Raw genomic sequence first — 16858 nt, 5'->3', positions numbered from 1 at the left:
AAGGTAACATCCATGGTAATATACCATTGTTGGGAAGATGGGTGGTAGCACTTGTAGCCCTTTTTCTAGGGAGAAAACCCCAAAAAAACACACCGGAGAGCACATGGGTCCAACTTACTGCGGTGATGTTTATGGAGATGGACATAAGCAACACAACCAAAAATCTAAGGAGGGAGATTTAAGAAGGATGTGATAGAAACATGAGTAGCTAAAACTGCCAACGGAAAGTGAAAGATGAGGACTCGAGATGGCATACGGTTTAACAAATACACAACATAAATGATAGCATCAGCCCAATATCGTTGGAGGATGTTGCCAGCCAATAGGAGAGCCTGGGCAATTTCAAGGATGTGGCGATTTTTTCTCTCGGCGAACCCATTTTGTTCAGGAGTCTTGGTCCAAGTGGTTTTAGAAAGTATGCCATGATCCTGAAATTTTTTTGAAAGTGGGTGGTTGATAAATTCGCCGCCACCATCAGAGCGAAACACCTTAATGGGAGAAGAAAATTGTGTTTGAATCATCCGAAAAAAAGGCTCGAAATATGGCAGTGACTTCGCTCTTATTTTTTAACAAATATAGTCAGGTCATTCAAGTGCAATCATCCACAAAAAGAACAAACCACTGAATGCCAGAAGGTGTGTAACAATAGGGGATGAGCCCCATACATCGGAATGAATCAATGCAAAAGGAGTGTCGTTTATTTAAACTGGGAAAATAAGAAACACGATGACTTTTCGCAAGAATACAACTTTCACAAGTAAAGTCAGAGAGCTTGACTCCATCAAACAATGAAGAAAGTAAATATTTTAGATAACCAAATGACGCATGCCCGAGTCATTTATGCCATAACCAAATATTTTTTCTTTTTTCACTGTGAGTGCCGCGAACTTGATGAACGTATCCCACAGCCATATCATCAACATAATATAATCCCTCTTTCTTAGTACCACACCCAATGATCGCCTTCGTCTGAATGTCCTGTAGTAAACAAAATGAAGGAAACATTAGTACAACGCAACCGAGTTGTTCCGTAACTTGACTAACTTGACTAACAGAGAGCAAATGGTTAGACAAGGTAGAAACAAATAAGGTGTTATGTAAAGACAAGGTAAAAGAGATGGCAACAAAACCAGCTCCAAGTACGGGATTGGAGTCACCATTTGCAGTGACAACATTTGTTTTCTTAAGGGTAGTCATAGAGTGGAATAAGGTTTTATCATATGTCATATGATCTGTTGTACCGGAATTGATAATCCAACATGTATGTGAACTATCAGAGGCAACAAGTGCGTGGCCCGATGGACCTGTGTCCTCGAAGGTCTCAGATTGGTCCACCTGAGAGAGTAGAGAGAGAACCGGTGCAGCCAAGCCAGCAGCTAAACCAGCAGCCGAAGGAGTCGACTCACATGAGGAGGCGATAGCAGCCAAACCAGCACTAGAGCCTGCTAGTTTGGGTAGACCTGGCCTGCGGGTTGCTTTGAGTTGTTTGCGTCGTTCGAGAAACCAGTCGGGGTAGCCATGATTATGGAAGCAGGTATCTTCGGTGTGCCGTTTGCCATTACAATGAGTGTACTGTAGGTCATCTTTGTTTTCATATGCAGACCGAGAAGAAGGAAAACGCCCAGGCATGGGTTTCACAAGTAAGGCAGCCGAAGCACTAATGGTATCACTAGTTTTCTTCAACATGGTTTCACGGCTCTGAACCTCACGACCAAGGTAATTGAAAGATTCATTCAAAATAGGTATGGGACGTAGTCGTAGCAGGTCGCTTCGAGCTTGATCATAGATATCATCTAAGCCTGCCAAAAAATCGTATAAACTATCCTTTGTAATTTCATCTTAGCGAAGTTTGACGTCGGCGACACACTTCATAGCGATGGGACGGCATTGATCAAGTTCCTGCCAGATTCGTTTCATCTCAGCAAAATACAATGATAACTCACGCCCATCTTGCTTGATGCGTGTGGATTTGCAGCGAAGTTCGTACATCTGGGACTCATTTGATTCATCATAGAACATATGAGCGATAGTCTTCCACATGTCTTTGGCAGTAGGCATATCGAGAAAGAGTTCTAGGTACTGAGGATCCATGGTCTTCACCATCCAGCCCCGTACGATAGAGTCCTCCTTGCTTCATTTTGCATACCCAGGATCACCCTCGGGTACTGCCACTATAGTGCCCGTCAAATAGCCTCGTTTGTCTTGGCCGGTAACATGTAGCATCATCATGCGAGACCATGTCTTGCAATTGGTCTCAATTAATTTGATGGTGAATGGTGCGGCAGCAGAATCGCTATGGATAGTGACCACTTGAGTGATGGAAGATGACGAATTCATCAAGGCAGAGGGAGATCCATCAGTCATGGTTATGGAGAGAAGAGGATTTGTATATTTGTTAGAGGGTTTGGAGGGACTGCCAGCGGGAGCAGAAGGTAGCACTGTGTGTTTGTGAGTTGGCCAGCCACAAGAAGGATTACAGAGGCGACAAGGATAGGCTTTGATACCAACTAGAAGAATTGAATTCTTGTATATTTCTTATGAGAACAGAGCACACCTTTATATAGGAGGCGGTGTGCTCAATAAGGAAGAGATACAATCAGTCAATAAGGAATGATACGCCATATATTCTAAGTATGGTATGCATAAAAAAGGTAACAATATTATGCTATGTAGGGACCTTGACTCATGTCAATAAATTTTTCATATACTTAACACATTTTTTTATTATATTGAGATGTAATATATGAAATTTTGAGATATTGTGTTGCAAATATTTTTATTTTATTTGACAACAAATTTTTTTTATTTATTTTTATCGTATTTTGGATAAATGTAATAGTTAATGAAGTTTGTTTGACAATAATTTTATTTTATTTTTTTCATTTTATTATTGCATTTTGGATGAATGTACATGAAGAATTACTTTTAGGGAGGCTTAGGATTTTGAATGATTTTACTTTAATTTTGTATGATTGAGCAGTAGTAGTAGATGGAAAATGTTGAGAAAGTAGTTGGAGAATGAGATTGATGATTTACCTTAGAAATTGTATTGTTGGGTAGTAGATTAATTTTGAATGATTTTAGGATTTTGAATGATTTTCAATGATTTTAAGATTCTAAATAATTTGTTTGTGTTATGAATTGATTTTGTTGTGTTTTTAATTTTATAAATTTTAATTCATTAATTATTAATGTTGAAATATTTTAGAAAATTGGAAGAAAATGACCCAAAATAAATATTTACAAAATTGGAAAAAAAAACTCAAAAATTAATTTTTAAAGGAAAAAATCAAAACCGCAAACCGCCCGCAACTGTCCTTACATCTGCAAACTCTATCCACACAAACCACAAATCGCGTTGCGGGCGGTTACGGTTTGACTTTTTCCTAAACCGCATAGGTGCGGGCGAGTCAAAACCGGACCGCAAACCGCACAAATCCGATTCGCAAGCACTCCTAACGGTAAGGGCAAAAGTGATACGATTTTAAAAATTTTAGGAGTAAAATTTAAATTATTCAAAGTCTAGGGATGTACTTGAACATTGTGTAAAAGTATAGAAGTAAAAATGAAATTTGCTCTAAATTGAATGACCAACTTGAAAAATCCCACCCATTTTTTTAGCTCCATATTAAAAATAAAAAAAATAAAAAGTATCTTAAAAAAAAAAAAAAAATCACTTACCAAACAGTAATTTTGGCTTTTCCCTTAATTTGAGACCCTTTAAATAATGAAGAGGAGGGTTGGGCAATACTTAATAATTTCCGCTTAAGAGGTCAGGCCGGCATCAGACATGCAAGATTTTCCAAATCATTAAAAACAAAGGAAAAAAAAACCCAGAGGGGTGACGCTCCTGCGACTGTGATTCTCCGGTCTGGCAATAAGCGACTGCTGCTACTGGTAATTTTTGTTTTCACCCTCCGTTTGGTTGCCTAGAAAACCAAAAGAAAAGAAGCGAACTTTTCAATAGATGTGTTCCTGAATAATCACCGTCTAGAATCAGGGAAATGTGTTTCTGCATCTTGTTATACATGTTGTGATTGATGCGTATATATACACACACATTTTGTGATTGTGCCTTAATTTAAAATACATAACCTCCACAATTAAAACAAATTTATTTATTCTAATTTGTATTTCTTTGCTTGACCCAAATCATCTAATATCCTTAACCTTTGCAATCAAAACAATTTTGATAATCAATAAATCAAATTATATAAGATTTCATACTTTTGTAGAAAACAAAAACACAATATACTAGAAAATGAAATAAATGTACTTGCTAAGAAGCACGGACACAGACACGTGACACGACATGGATACACCGACACGTTAATTTTCAAAAAATGCAGAACACGACACGTGGGGGACACACAAGAAATATATAATTTTATATATTCATTATATGTTATATATATGAATATGTCATTTAAAGATAATAAAAAATGCAATATGACACTAATTCCTATAAATTTGTATGATTTTTGTTTTATTATTGTATCTTAAGTTGTTTTGTTTAAACTTATAATTAGTTTCATATGTGTCTAATCGATAGGCACCTGTGTGTTCTCCAAGTGTTCAAAGAGTGTCTGGGTCTTTAAAATTTTTTTAAAAAATAGGACATGTTTTGAAGAGTGTCGGACACGTGTCCAAAGAGCGTCGGTGTCCGATATGGACACGACACGGATACATCACCTTCTTAGAAGTGTCTGTGCTTCTTAGTGTACTTGTTATAATTTGATAACCAAGGACGATTACTTTTTGTAGACAAGATGATATTTTTACTGCAAAGGAAGAAAAGGGAGAGGGATGCAATCAAATGAGTTGTTTTGTTTTGATCTGCTTGATATACTGACAAAGTGAAGTGCACATTGCTTTTGATATATTTTGACGCGAAAGAAGAAAAAGAAAAAGAAAAAGAAAAAGATAAAGACAAAAAAGAAGCAGTTATATGAAGAGAACTTTTTTTTGTTGTTGATATGACTAAGACGGTTTTGATGAGCTTTTATTTAATGGTAGGGGCATTTTCTGAGTATAACATAGAGAGCTAGAAAGAGAGTTTTATATAATGAGAGAGATTTTATTTTTGTTGTAATGTAGAGAGAGAACCTGCCAAGAGAGTGGTATAAAGAGGGCTTGTTTTGTCTTGACGAAGAGACCGAAATAAGTGTTAATATAATGATGAGACCCTTTTTGTATCTGATGATAGGTTGTTTTGCTTTATTTTTTATTTGATGAAGAGACTAGGATACGTGATGAAGTGTGGTATTCTGTTTTGATAATTTAAGATTTGACCATTTTCATTTATTTACGAAAAGTTTTTTCACTACTTTTTTGGTTTTTAATAATTATTTTGATTGATGGTTTTTTTTTGGGAGTTGTTATTTGCACTTCACTTTTTGTTATTTGTGCTACACATTGTGTCTTTGAAAAAAATGTGAGTGTATGCAACAAAAAAGTTGAGTGTGAATAATAATTCCATTTCTTTTTGTGTATATACACATTGTAAAGTGAAGATATGAAAAGTAAGGTCTCCTTTACTCGGGGCCTTAGGCGAGCACCAGAGCTGCTTACCCCTTGAGTTGCTACTACTTGCAAGCCAATTTCCAAGGGTGAGTTCTATCCATGGGTTGTATCATTTGGTGTCAAAGCAAACCACTACGGAGGGGGAGACCTATAGGCTAGATTAAAGAACCTTAGTATTATTTATGGACATGGTACTATAATTTAGGAGATTGTAATGGGATAAGGAGTTGGATAAGAATAACATGCTAAATAATTTAAGTTCTTCCTTTTTTTGATTGCATTAGGGGCAATCATAAGACAATGTTTCACCAAATTTGGAGCAACCTAAGCTTTGTATAGGAATTTAGCAAGTGTGGACTGTAGGGTACTTTGTTATTAGAAGTTAACAAAGGATGTGATGCGAATGATGTGGTTATATAAATAAAGGGTGTGATCTTAATCTTGTCACTATGCATTTTGTTTTTTTCCTTATCCTTTCAGCGATGAAAAAGAGAACCCTTCATATAGTTCTTTGATCATGTAGTTTAAAATTGCAGGCATTTATGTTAGTGGTTAAGGTGCTATATTATTCTAAATTTTTATTCTCCCTCATGGTACTTCATTTCTGGATATATGCAATGCAGAATTCCTAATATATTACGGTTTATGAGTTGTTAAGATATATAAATTTATTGTTTTTCTAATTATATATGTTTCAAATAGGTATGTTATTTTAAGTAGGAGTTTCATGGGAATATTGATGAAAGTTTACTTTTTCCTTTTTCTCAGTGATTAGATCAATTTTCAAGAATGTATATGATTCTGATACAAAATGTTTCTCCTGGAGCTTTGGGAGTTTCTTCTTTTACGGTATTGCTATGTGGACTAAAACTAGTACATTCTACATAATTGGTGAACATATTTCATTTTATTTGATCTCTCTCAACATTTCAGATTTTAGCCAAGTCACAGAAATGGATTCGAGCTGTGGTACCTAAACCTATGAGTTATACGACTAATGTGACCACAAGAAGAGGGGTATTGAATTAATTTGCTTTTATTATTGTTGTATTTCTCTTTTGTTCTTGAAAGTGTGTACATATATTTTGTCATTGTCATAATCATATCTGATTCAATGTGTTCTAGTGTTGAGTTGTTGTCCTATCACCTATGTGGATTTGTCGATTAATTTTGCTTCCATGTTTTTTGACTGCTTGGTCCTTGGACAATGGGTTTACTTATGAGTAGCCATGTCTTTCTATTTTGATGTATAGAAACATCACAATAGGTGAAGCATTTTTTGGACATAACATGATGCGGATATGGTTGCCAATAATAAAAAAAAAAAGCGCATGATACAGATGCGGTTTGGTGTGCGACACATCTATTGTAAATTAAGTATTTGCAAGGCTTGTTAAACAAAAGAAGAGAGAATCATATTCGTATATTACAAAGCTTTCTGCTTTGGCACATGTACCCCTAATGCATGAATATTTTAATATGAGTGGAGAATTCACATTGGATAAAATCCGTTTCACATTAAGAAATCTTAACAGGGTACCTAATCACGATAACAAGTGAAATTCCATTGTGTTTGGGTGGTTTTGACAAAGGATAGTCAACCCCATGGTTTCTATATGAAGCTCAATGACTAGAAAGTGGATCATTGTGAGATCTTGAGTAAGATAAACTATAACGCCTATCAAGTGCACTTGCCTCATATGAATACTTCCAATACCTTAAACGTTCAACATTGAGTTCCCTATGTAATAGATTAGTTGGTGGTGTTGTTGCTTTTATTGATTGTTTCTAGTAGTTGCTTCTTTGTTTCGTCCCTCACTTGAGGACAAGTTCTTTTAAGAGTGGTGTCCTGACGTAAGTAAAATGTGCAAGGCATGTGAGTGGAAGTTAATGTTAGTTGGTAGTAAGAACAGTGAATTTGAATAACAAAAACTACCCTAGATTGTTATACTATTATTACAATATTGATAAAAACTATATAAAATAAAGTAGGATTTTAATTGACTGGAGCTACTTACTAGTTTAATTACATATATATACATAGATGCTTAGAAATTTGAGTACTTTGTCCTTTCTTTTTTTTTTATGACGTATATGTTAGCTTCGTTTATCAGTTTGAGGTGGATTTAGTGTGATTAGCTGTGCGATACGATTGAGCTTGCTTTTATCAATTGTAAATTGAGAATCAACTTTCTCTTCTCTCTTCTCTCTTCTCTCTCTATTATTATTATATATAATATATGTCACCCTAATGTCTTTCTTTTTGAGATAATGGATGAAGAATTGTTGAAAACCAGCTCTCTATTCCCCCCACAAGAGAAGAGAGAGGGAAAGAACCTTGCCCTAACTAGCAAGAGAAGTACTGTTATGAAGTTCTCTTCCCAAGATCATTTAGAAACATGTGTTTTATATGTTTTTGTTTTTTTGTTTTTCTCTTATATATTTTTTATAGTCAACAAAGCCTTAGTTACTGAAGGAAATAAATTTAATTTTGATTCCCCAAATACATTCCTTTCTCAATTTCTTAATGCCCCTTGTCTACATGCAATTCCTATGTTTTTTTTTTTTTTTTTTTTGATAAATACACATGCAATTCCTATGTTCTAAGTAGGTAATTGAATCATGGCTTCATTTTCAGTTATAACAGCCTTTGGACAAGATGTTGTCACTTGTTACCTTTATGGTTCCACACATAATTGTTAGACTCAAGCTATATGTTATTCTAATCAGTTGCTTTGTTTGTAAAAAAAAATTGTTGAGAGATCAAGAATAAAAGTTGGTATATGTGTTGGAGGAGGATATTATAAGGGCTATTGCGGGTTTTTATGAGCAGCATTATGTATAGTCTGGTAGTTGGCGACCAACATGTGATCTACAAACAACTAAAATAATGAAAATAATTATTAGGGTTTAGGGTTGTTACTATGAGAGTTGTAATATTAGTTTATATGTAAGTGTAATTTAGCATTTGTTTCGTTATAGTTTCCTAATTAGGATTTAGCTTTTGTTATATATACTAGTGTTTGTAATCTTATTAGATTAATGCAAAATATTGTTTCTCTTCTTTCCGGTGTATCCCCCTAGAAAAATTATACGGTCAGGTTCTTAATTACTTGTTGTTATGCATCTTTCTTGGTGACTCCCTCATCTCTTGGTGTAGTAAGAAACAGTTTGTTGTGGCCCAGTCCACTGCCAAGGCCAAGTATCGTGCTGTGGCGCATATCATTGTTGAGATAGTCTGGCTTCATTGACTTCTTTTTGATTTAGGTGTTCTCACTACTTCTCCTCTATGAAGTATGGGTGCCGGTACGGATATGGATACAGGTACGATACGGGTACGCCGATATGTTAAAATCTAAAAAAAGTAAGGTACAGGTGCGGGTACGGGTAGAGTACGTCAAATTTATTTATTTATTTATTTTTTTAAATTTATAACTAAACATCCCACCTACAAATCAAAGTTCAAAACAATAGCTATAAAGAGAAATTATAAAACCCAAAATAAATCAATATTCAACAATGCAAATACAATACTATACAACAATAAGTGGAAGAGGGCAAAGTTACTCAATAACCATGTAAAGAGTTGGTGGTTCCAAATTACATAAATTTTTTGAAGATGATTAAGGAGAAATAAGGCTGTAGACTTGCATCAAATTCCAACTTCTAGAAAAAAAAAAAAAAACTGTTGTGGAGTACCCATGGAGTACCCACCCCACACCCATTGAGTACCCACCCCACACCCATTGAGTACCCACCGCGTTCCTGGTACGCATGTAGCCGTACTGGTATGCGTACCCGCACGCGGTAAGTACCCGGTACTTGTACGGCAACTTTTTTGGCGTACCTGTGCTTCATAGCTTCTCCTACTCCCCTCTACTGTGACTACAAGAGTGCCATTTAGATAGCATACAATTCAGTTTTCCATGAGCGCTGAGTGGATGAAGTACATTGATTGTCACTTTGTTCGTCAACACTTTCAGTTGGGAACGATTGCTCTTCCTTTTGTTCCCTCTACCTTGCAGCTTGCTGGCTTCTTCTCCAAAACTCACACTTCTACTCACTTTCGGTTCTTATTGGACAAACTCTCGAGGCTCTCATCATGAGTTTGATTGAGGGTGTGTGTGTGAGAGAGTTGTAATATTAGTTTATATACAAGGGTGATTTAGTGTTTGTTTCGTTATAGTTTCCTAACTAGGATTTGGCTTTTTGTATATATACTAGTGTTTGTAATCTTATTAGATTAATGCAAAATGTTATTCCTCTTTTCTAGTAGTTGCATCTACATACAAACAACTAAAATAATGAAAATAATTATTTTAGGACAAAAATAATAAAAAAATGTGACATCGTGGCATGACTGATATGTATCCCAACGTGTCCAAGGTGTCTCACACGTGTCGGATATGGCTACAAAAACTAAGTTGACATATCAGTACTTCATAGGTGATGAGTCATACTACAATAATGTTCTCATTCTTAGTCTTATTACACTTTTTTTACCATGATTTTTCTAGTATTTTTAGTTACATCTACATACAAACAACTAAAATAATGAAAATAATTATTTTGGAACAAAAATAATAAAAAAAATATGACATCGTGGCCTGACTGATATGTATCCCATTGTGTCCAAGGTGTCTCACATGTGTCGGATATGGCTACAAAAACTAAGTTGACATGTCTGTACTTCATAGGTGATGAGTCATACTACAATGTTCTCATTCTTAATCTTATTACACCTTTTTTACCACGATTTTGCATAATAAGATCGTTTTTTTACTTGTTGAACTGTTGTTATTCTTGTGTTTTTGTCTTTTGAGCAGGTATTGGCTTTTGAAAGAGAACTCACACCCTTATGGGGCATCGGTGATAATTTGCTTTTAGGTAATATTGCATTGTTCTATGTCTTCTTTGCTACTTGTTAAGAGGGTGTATACAGTATCTCTGTTTTGTGACCAATGCTTTCAAATTTTTACAGGTACTCCAGCTAGTTCGAATATGAGGAGGTCAATTATACATCTTTTGTACCTGTGACATTGCATTTGCTACGCTAATGCTAGTTTTTTTTCTTTCTTCTTCTTCTTCTTCTTCTTCTTCTTCTTCTTTTTTTGATAAGTAATTTACTATGCTAGTTTCTGAAAAATGTTTTCTTAGCAGGGGAGGGGCTTTGAACTATAAATTTAGTAGGCAATTTTCTTTGTCCCATGGTGTGTTACTCAATTTATTTATTTTTTTTTGTTTGGCTATTTTTACTTTGGAGAAATACTAATTATTATTTTCTGAAATTTTAAACGTACCAGTGGAAGAAAATTTCCTACTTAAGAGTGGCTTGGAAATTGGAAACAAGCATGATCTTCCTTCCCCACCCGCAGTAGAGCTTGCTTCATCCGAAGGAGAGGTGAAAACCTTATTTTCTTTCATTTCTTAATGCACCATTTTTAACTAATCCTTTCTAGTTTGGTATAAAAATCAAATTATTCTAGTTGAATTTATGCAGGATTAGTATATCATTTTTGTTGTGTTCTTAGCTAGATTGGAAGGTTCCTGTTTTCTTATGTTTATTTGATTGGCAAGAGTCTAAATAAGCAGCATAGTATCTATTTCTAGGCTCAAATTGGAATAAGATTGAGGTTGGTATTGGAACAAAAGATATTATTAGACTCTTTTCAGTAAGGAATTTATTTTAATGGCTTGTGGGTGGGTTTGTTATGGTTTAGTTGTCAGTAGTTTTATTGCTCATTTCTAATTTTTGTACAAAACATATTTGCTTTGATGTGATGAAGAAATTTTTGGTTTTTCCCTAACTTACTCGATCTAAAGATGAAATCTTTGGAGATCGTTTTTTTCTTTGTATTGCTTATGTACATGATGCAGTCTGTGAATGGCTTAATGAATCAAATTCAGAGGAGAAACTTCAGAAATTGGATTGATTTTAAGTTGGAACCATGTTTTGATCCCTTAGTGCTAGTTTGGCAATTGCTTTTTTCTTTTTTAGGATAAAGATGTTACTAAAAAAGTTGATGCCTTTGGCAAATGCTTAAAAAGTTGCCTTTTGGTATTGAGAAAGTTCAGGTAGGGTTTGAATTTTTTTTTTGACTTTGATGAACTTTTTTTTTATTTTTTTTGGACTTGGAATATAAATTTTTTTACCACCCTAAATTTTTTTACTACCGACAAAGTTTTTGAGAAGTAAGCAATGGTGGCCAGATTTGGTGCAGATGCTGAGTGCATGGTTATGACTTCAGATGTTAATGAAAGACTCGGATTCATGAAGCTATATCGTGATAATAAAGCGACCATCAATATAGCTTATAACCTTGTTCAACCTGACAGAATCAAGAACATTGAGGTTGACAGACAATTTATCAAGGAAAACTTGAATAAGGGTGTGATTTGTATGCCCTTTGTAACATCATAAGATCAATTGGCTGATAAATTCATTGAAGGGCTTAATTGTACAGTTTTCAATTCCATTATTTTTGTGTTGTGCATCAGAGATATCTATTCACCAATTTGAGGGGGAGTGTTTCTAATATGAGGGTCCTTTTCTATTTTGCATATTATTGAATAAAAATACATGCTATGAGGGAGAGAATCCTAATTTTGGTCTTTTCCATTCAGCCGTACAATAGATTTGTTTTCTCTTCGCTCATTTTTATTGTTCTTTCATTTCTTTTGTACCTCTTACATCTCCTGTATACTCTAAAGAGAAATGATTGCTTTTGAAGAATTACTTGAAGGTAAGAAGTCGGTTGGATGTAGGTGGGTTTTCATTGTGAAACATAAAGCAGATGGTTCTGTTGAGGGATATAACTGTTAAAAATATTGATAGAGAGAGAAAGAGAATAAATTGTATTATTGATGGATATCTTGATGTATTACAAGATTGATAAATTACAATTCCTATACAATCTATATATAGAAGAAAATGTGGTAGTAGGTGTAGTGGAGGTGATAGTGGGTTAGGTGAAGTGGAGTGTGTGGTGAAGTGGAGTGTGTAGTGGAGTAGGTGTAGTGGAGGTGATAGTGGGTTAGGTGAAGTGGAGTGTGTGGTGAAGTGGAGGTAGGTGAAGTGGAGTGTGTAGTGGAGTAGGTGAAGGTAAAGATGGGAAATTCTAACAGCCCCCCGCAAACTCAAGGAGGAGAGAAACTAACCAACTTGAGTTTGGAGAGAGTAACAAAACAAGAAAATACATAAAAATAAAAAAGGATAGGTGACACTGTATGGTCGTGTCGGACCGTTGTAGCAGACAGTTTACGGGGTCATGTCGGACCGTTGTAGAAGACAGTTTATGGGGTCATGTCGGACCGTTGTAGAAGACAATGTTGTGACAGTTTACAGAGTCTTGCTGGACCCTTGTAGAAACTAACCGGAATCAATGTCGGGACAGTTTACAGAGTCTTGTCGGACCCATAAAGGAGCTAACCGGAATCAATGTCGGGACAGTTTACAGAGTCTTGTCGGACCCTTGTAAAGTTGCACCCTCAAAAGGTGTGCCCAATTTTGTCAAAAAGGCGTGCCATCAAAAGGCGTGCCCAATTCATCAAAAGGCGTGCCATCAAAAGGCGTGCCATCAAAAGGCGTGTCCACTTTGTCAAAAGATGTGCCATGAAAAGGCGTGCCAGTTTGTCGGGCCGCAAGAGGCGCGCGATACGCGTGGCTGCCTCGGCTATTTAACCAAGACGAAGGCTGAGGCTGAGGCATACCATTCTGAAACCTCTGAAACCAACCCTTCGCTGAAAAAACTCTGCCTCTGCGGAGAGAGAAACTGTGGAACACTTTGTTGCCATTCTGTCACCAACCCTTCCGAACATTACCAGTCTGAAATTGCTATTTCGCTGAAACACTTAGCAACCCAAAAACATGGCCTCTTCTTCCCGTCCAGCTACCCAGAACCTGCTCACGCTCTTTCCAGAACTGAACGAGCCCACAAGAGAAATAACTGGTGCGGTGGCCAGTGAACCTCAACCAAACACCTCTGGTTTTGCTCCATTGAACTTTCCGATGCGGTCGGTGGAGCAAAAAATGGCGGTGCAAACTGATATTGAGGCTAATCAATATACTCTGAAGTCATGCGTGGAAACCATGACGGCGGTCACAAATTTGTCAAACCGGCTGCAGAGTAGGACAAATGAGGTGCAGCATTTAAACGCCCAACTGGCTCTGCTCCAACGCATGTATAAGGATGCGCGAGCAGAGATAAGTGTGCTGAAAGCAGAAAATAAGGAGCTGAAGCGGAAGGCCACCGTGATGTTCCGATTTGGAGGTCCACCATATGCTGCAGTGGAGGAGCAGGGAGTAGTGATCATGCCCAGTGGAGTGGGAAACACGGAGGCAGCACCGTCAAGGGCCGCCCAGGACGGAGGCAAGAAGAAGAGACCGGCTGCAGAGTAGAGAAGAAAAAAATCCGCCAGTGGATGTGGTTGTTTTGTTTGTTTGTTTGTTTGTTTGTTTTTTTTTTTTTTTTTTTTTTTTTTGTGTAACAATGTGATCGGGGTTGATCCCTGAGATGAATAAAATATGGGTGTTGTGCAAACTCGAATGGTAGGTGTGGTAATGCAGAAAAATCAACAGAAAAATTGTTGCTCCTTAAGTTGCTTGGCCACATCTTTAGCAGAAGATCCAGAAACCTCAATCCAAGTTTTTTGAGAACAGTGCACAGGCTGACAGCATGAACTCTAAATAGAAGAGAGCATGAAAGGGATTGGCTGCCATGTCTGCCAAGTTTGATGGTGCAGTGACATAGTAAGCAAGACCACCAACTGGGATAGACTGGCCTGAGGAACAAACATCAATGACTGGAATATGAACAATAGGGTCACACATTAGAGGTGTGAATGGTAGGATCTGGGGTGAACTTGATCTAGATAGTGGCAACCTGACCAGTGGCTCAGGCAGCAAAGTAGGAAAATCCAGAGGGGGGAGATCAGACACATTAAGAGGTGATATTGGTGTCAACACACTAGAAGACCTTGTAGCTGGTAGTAAAGAAGAAAGTGGAGGTAAAGATAGTGATTCAGTGAATGACATAGGCAGTTGTGGAGGTTTTACTGTGTATTGAAAAATTGATGCCATAGGAGGGCACCAACAATAATAGGGAGAAAAAAGGGATGAGCCCATTGAAGGTTCTTGAGATCCTGGGCATAAAAAGGGTGGTGTACCAGACTTGCCAAGTGATTCCAACAAATTTGGAGAGAATAAGCCCATTCCAGTAGCTTCTGGATGTTTATCCTTTCCAGAAAGATTTGAACCAGATGCATCCATGGGGCTTACTGGTGAAGAAGCAACAGACAGGTTATCAACAACTGAAAATTGGATGTCCCCACGTCTCCTCAGCTTTTCTCGGGTAACACTTTTCAAGGAAGTTGAGTTTCTGAGAAGGTAGCAGATTATGTTGCTGAAAATCTGGGAAAGAACATTGTGAAAGCACTTGAATTTGTCAGAGACGAAGAAGATCAGTTAGAAGCAGCCATACATAGCGGCTATTTGGACACTGATAAGGAATTTCTTAGTCAGGGAGTAAATGGAGGAGCATGTGCAGCAAGTGTACTGTTTAGAGATGGAAATCTATATGTAGCGAAAATACTGTTTAGAGATGGAATAGGTAGAGGTCCGGCGGGCGGCCAAGGCGAGGCTGCCGCCCGCCGGTGAAGCAAAATGAGTAGGTTGTTAACCTTGCTCTGATACCATGTTAAAAATATTGATAGAGAGAGAAAGAGAATAAATTGTATTATTGATGGATATCTTGATGTATTACAAGATTGATAAATTACAATTCCTATACAATCTATATATAGAAGAAAATGTGGTAGTAGGTGTAGTGGAGGTGATAGTGGGTTAGGTGAAGTAGAGTGTGTGGTGAAGTGGAGTGTGTAGTGGAGTAGGTGTAGTGGAGGTGATAGTGGGTTAGGTGAAGTGGAGTGTGTGGTGAAGTGGAGGTAGGTGAAGTGGAGTGTGTAGTGGAGTAGGTGAAGGTAAAGATGGGAAATTCTAACAATAACTTATAAGGCTAGGTTGATGGCCAAAGGATTTATTGAGAGCTATAGAATTGATTATCAAGAGACCTTACCACTAGTAAAGATGAATGCCATTAGAGTCATTCTTTCCTTGGCCTCTTCAGTAGCTTGATGTAAAAAATGCTTTTCTTCACAGTGACTTGGAAGATGAAGTATATATGGATATTTTGCTTAAATTTCCTCTTCCCAATGGTAGTGGCAAGGTTTGTAGGATAAAGAAGTCACTATATGATTTGAAATAGATATTGAGAGCCTTGTTTGACAGATTTGCCAAAGCTACACAAAGATTTGAGTATCACCAATGTTGAGTTGATGACACTCTTTCTCAAACATTCCTCACATGAGAAGATAACTATGCAGATAGTGTATGTTGATGATATTGTATTGATTGGGAATTATGTAGAGGAGATGAACAATTTGAAAAATTCCTTGTCCAAGGAATACAAAACAAAAGATTTTGGGGATTTGAAGTACTCCTTGGGTATTGAAGTTGCTTGATCCAGATATGGTATTTTCATCTTGTAACACATGTGCTTGATCTTTTGAAGGAGAATAGGATGTTGGGATGTAAACCTGTGGACACTCCCATTGAACACAATCATAAACTAGTTGATAGTGAAAGTAATAGTTAGGTTGATAGGGGTTGTTGTTGTTGTTAAGTTACCAATTTTCTTAAAAGCTTAAGCGGTTAGGAAAAGCTTAAGCGGTTAGGAAATGGGCCAAGCAATGTATATCAAGTTATCTAACACCCTCCCTCACGTGCAACCCCGTCTTGCACGTGGAGAGACAAACATAGAGCAAACAGAATGAGAAGCAAACAACCAAATAGAGAGATGAAACCAAATGGGGACATGATATCAAATCCTAATGTTGAGACTTGAACCCAATACCATGTTAAGTTAAAAAGCTTAAGTTGTTCGGAACTGGGTCCAACAATGTATATCAAGCTATCTAATAGTTATTAGTGACTTGTGGGTAGACTTAGTTGCCTTTCACATGCCTTGATTTAGCATATTCAAGTAGAATGGTTAGCCAGTTTATGTGCTCATCTAATGGGGTTCATTTAGAGGTTGTGGATAGGATATTGTGGTATTTGAAGTCAACACGTGGTAGGGAAATATTGTTTCCCAAACATAATGATCTGCAGATAGAAGTCAGTGCTGATGCAAATGTGGTATAATTTGTTACATACTTGAAATCTACTTTTCTATTGCACCTTTGGTAGGGGTAACTTGTGATATAGCGTAACAAGAAGCAATCTGTGGTTGTCAGGTTAGGTGTGGAAGCAGATTTTGGAGTTATGGCTCATTAAATA

At 36.9% G+C, this 16858-nt stretch overlaps 1 protein-coding gene across 1 annotated transcript in view; it reads left to right on the top strand.

The window, feature by feature from the left end:
- Positions 1–3764: 3764 nt before the first annotated feature.
- LOC114284746 (glutathione gamma-glutamylcysteinyltransferase 2-like) overlaps positions 3765–16858 on the top strand; it is a 32536-nt gene continuing 19442 nt past the window's right edge. Inside the window, exons 1-7 of the mRNA XM_082906778.1 lie at positions 3765–3897; positions 6292–6372; positions 6457–6540; positions 10350–10410; positions 10505–10532; positions 10684–10733; positions 10827–10924. Of these exons, the coding sequence (XP_082762904.1) occupies positions 6313–6372; positions 6457–6540; positions 10350–10410; positions 10505–10532; positions 10684–10733; positions 10827–10924 (381 nt within the window). The 5' untranslated portion in view covers positions 3765–3897; positions 6292–6312. The remainder of the gene's footprint in view (positions 3898–6291; positions 6373–6456; positions 6541–10349; positions 10411–10504; positions 10533–10683; positions 10734–10826; positions 10925–16858) is intronic.

Source organism: Camellia sinensis, chromosome 14, assembly GCF_055761805.1.
Source record: "Camellia sinensis isolate YWXY chromosome 14, ASM5576180v1, whole genome shotgun sequence".
NCBI lineage: Eukaryota > Viridiplantae > Streptophyta > Magnoliopsida > Ericales > Theaceae > Camellia > Camellia sinensis.
The sequence above is the reverse complement of the archived record's forward strand: the minus strand, read 5'-3'. Positions and strand labels throughout refer to the sequence as shown.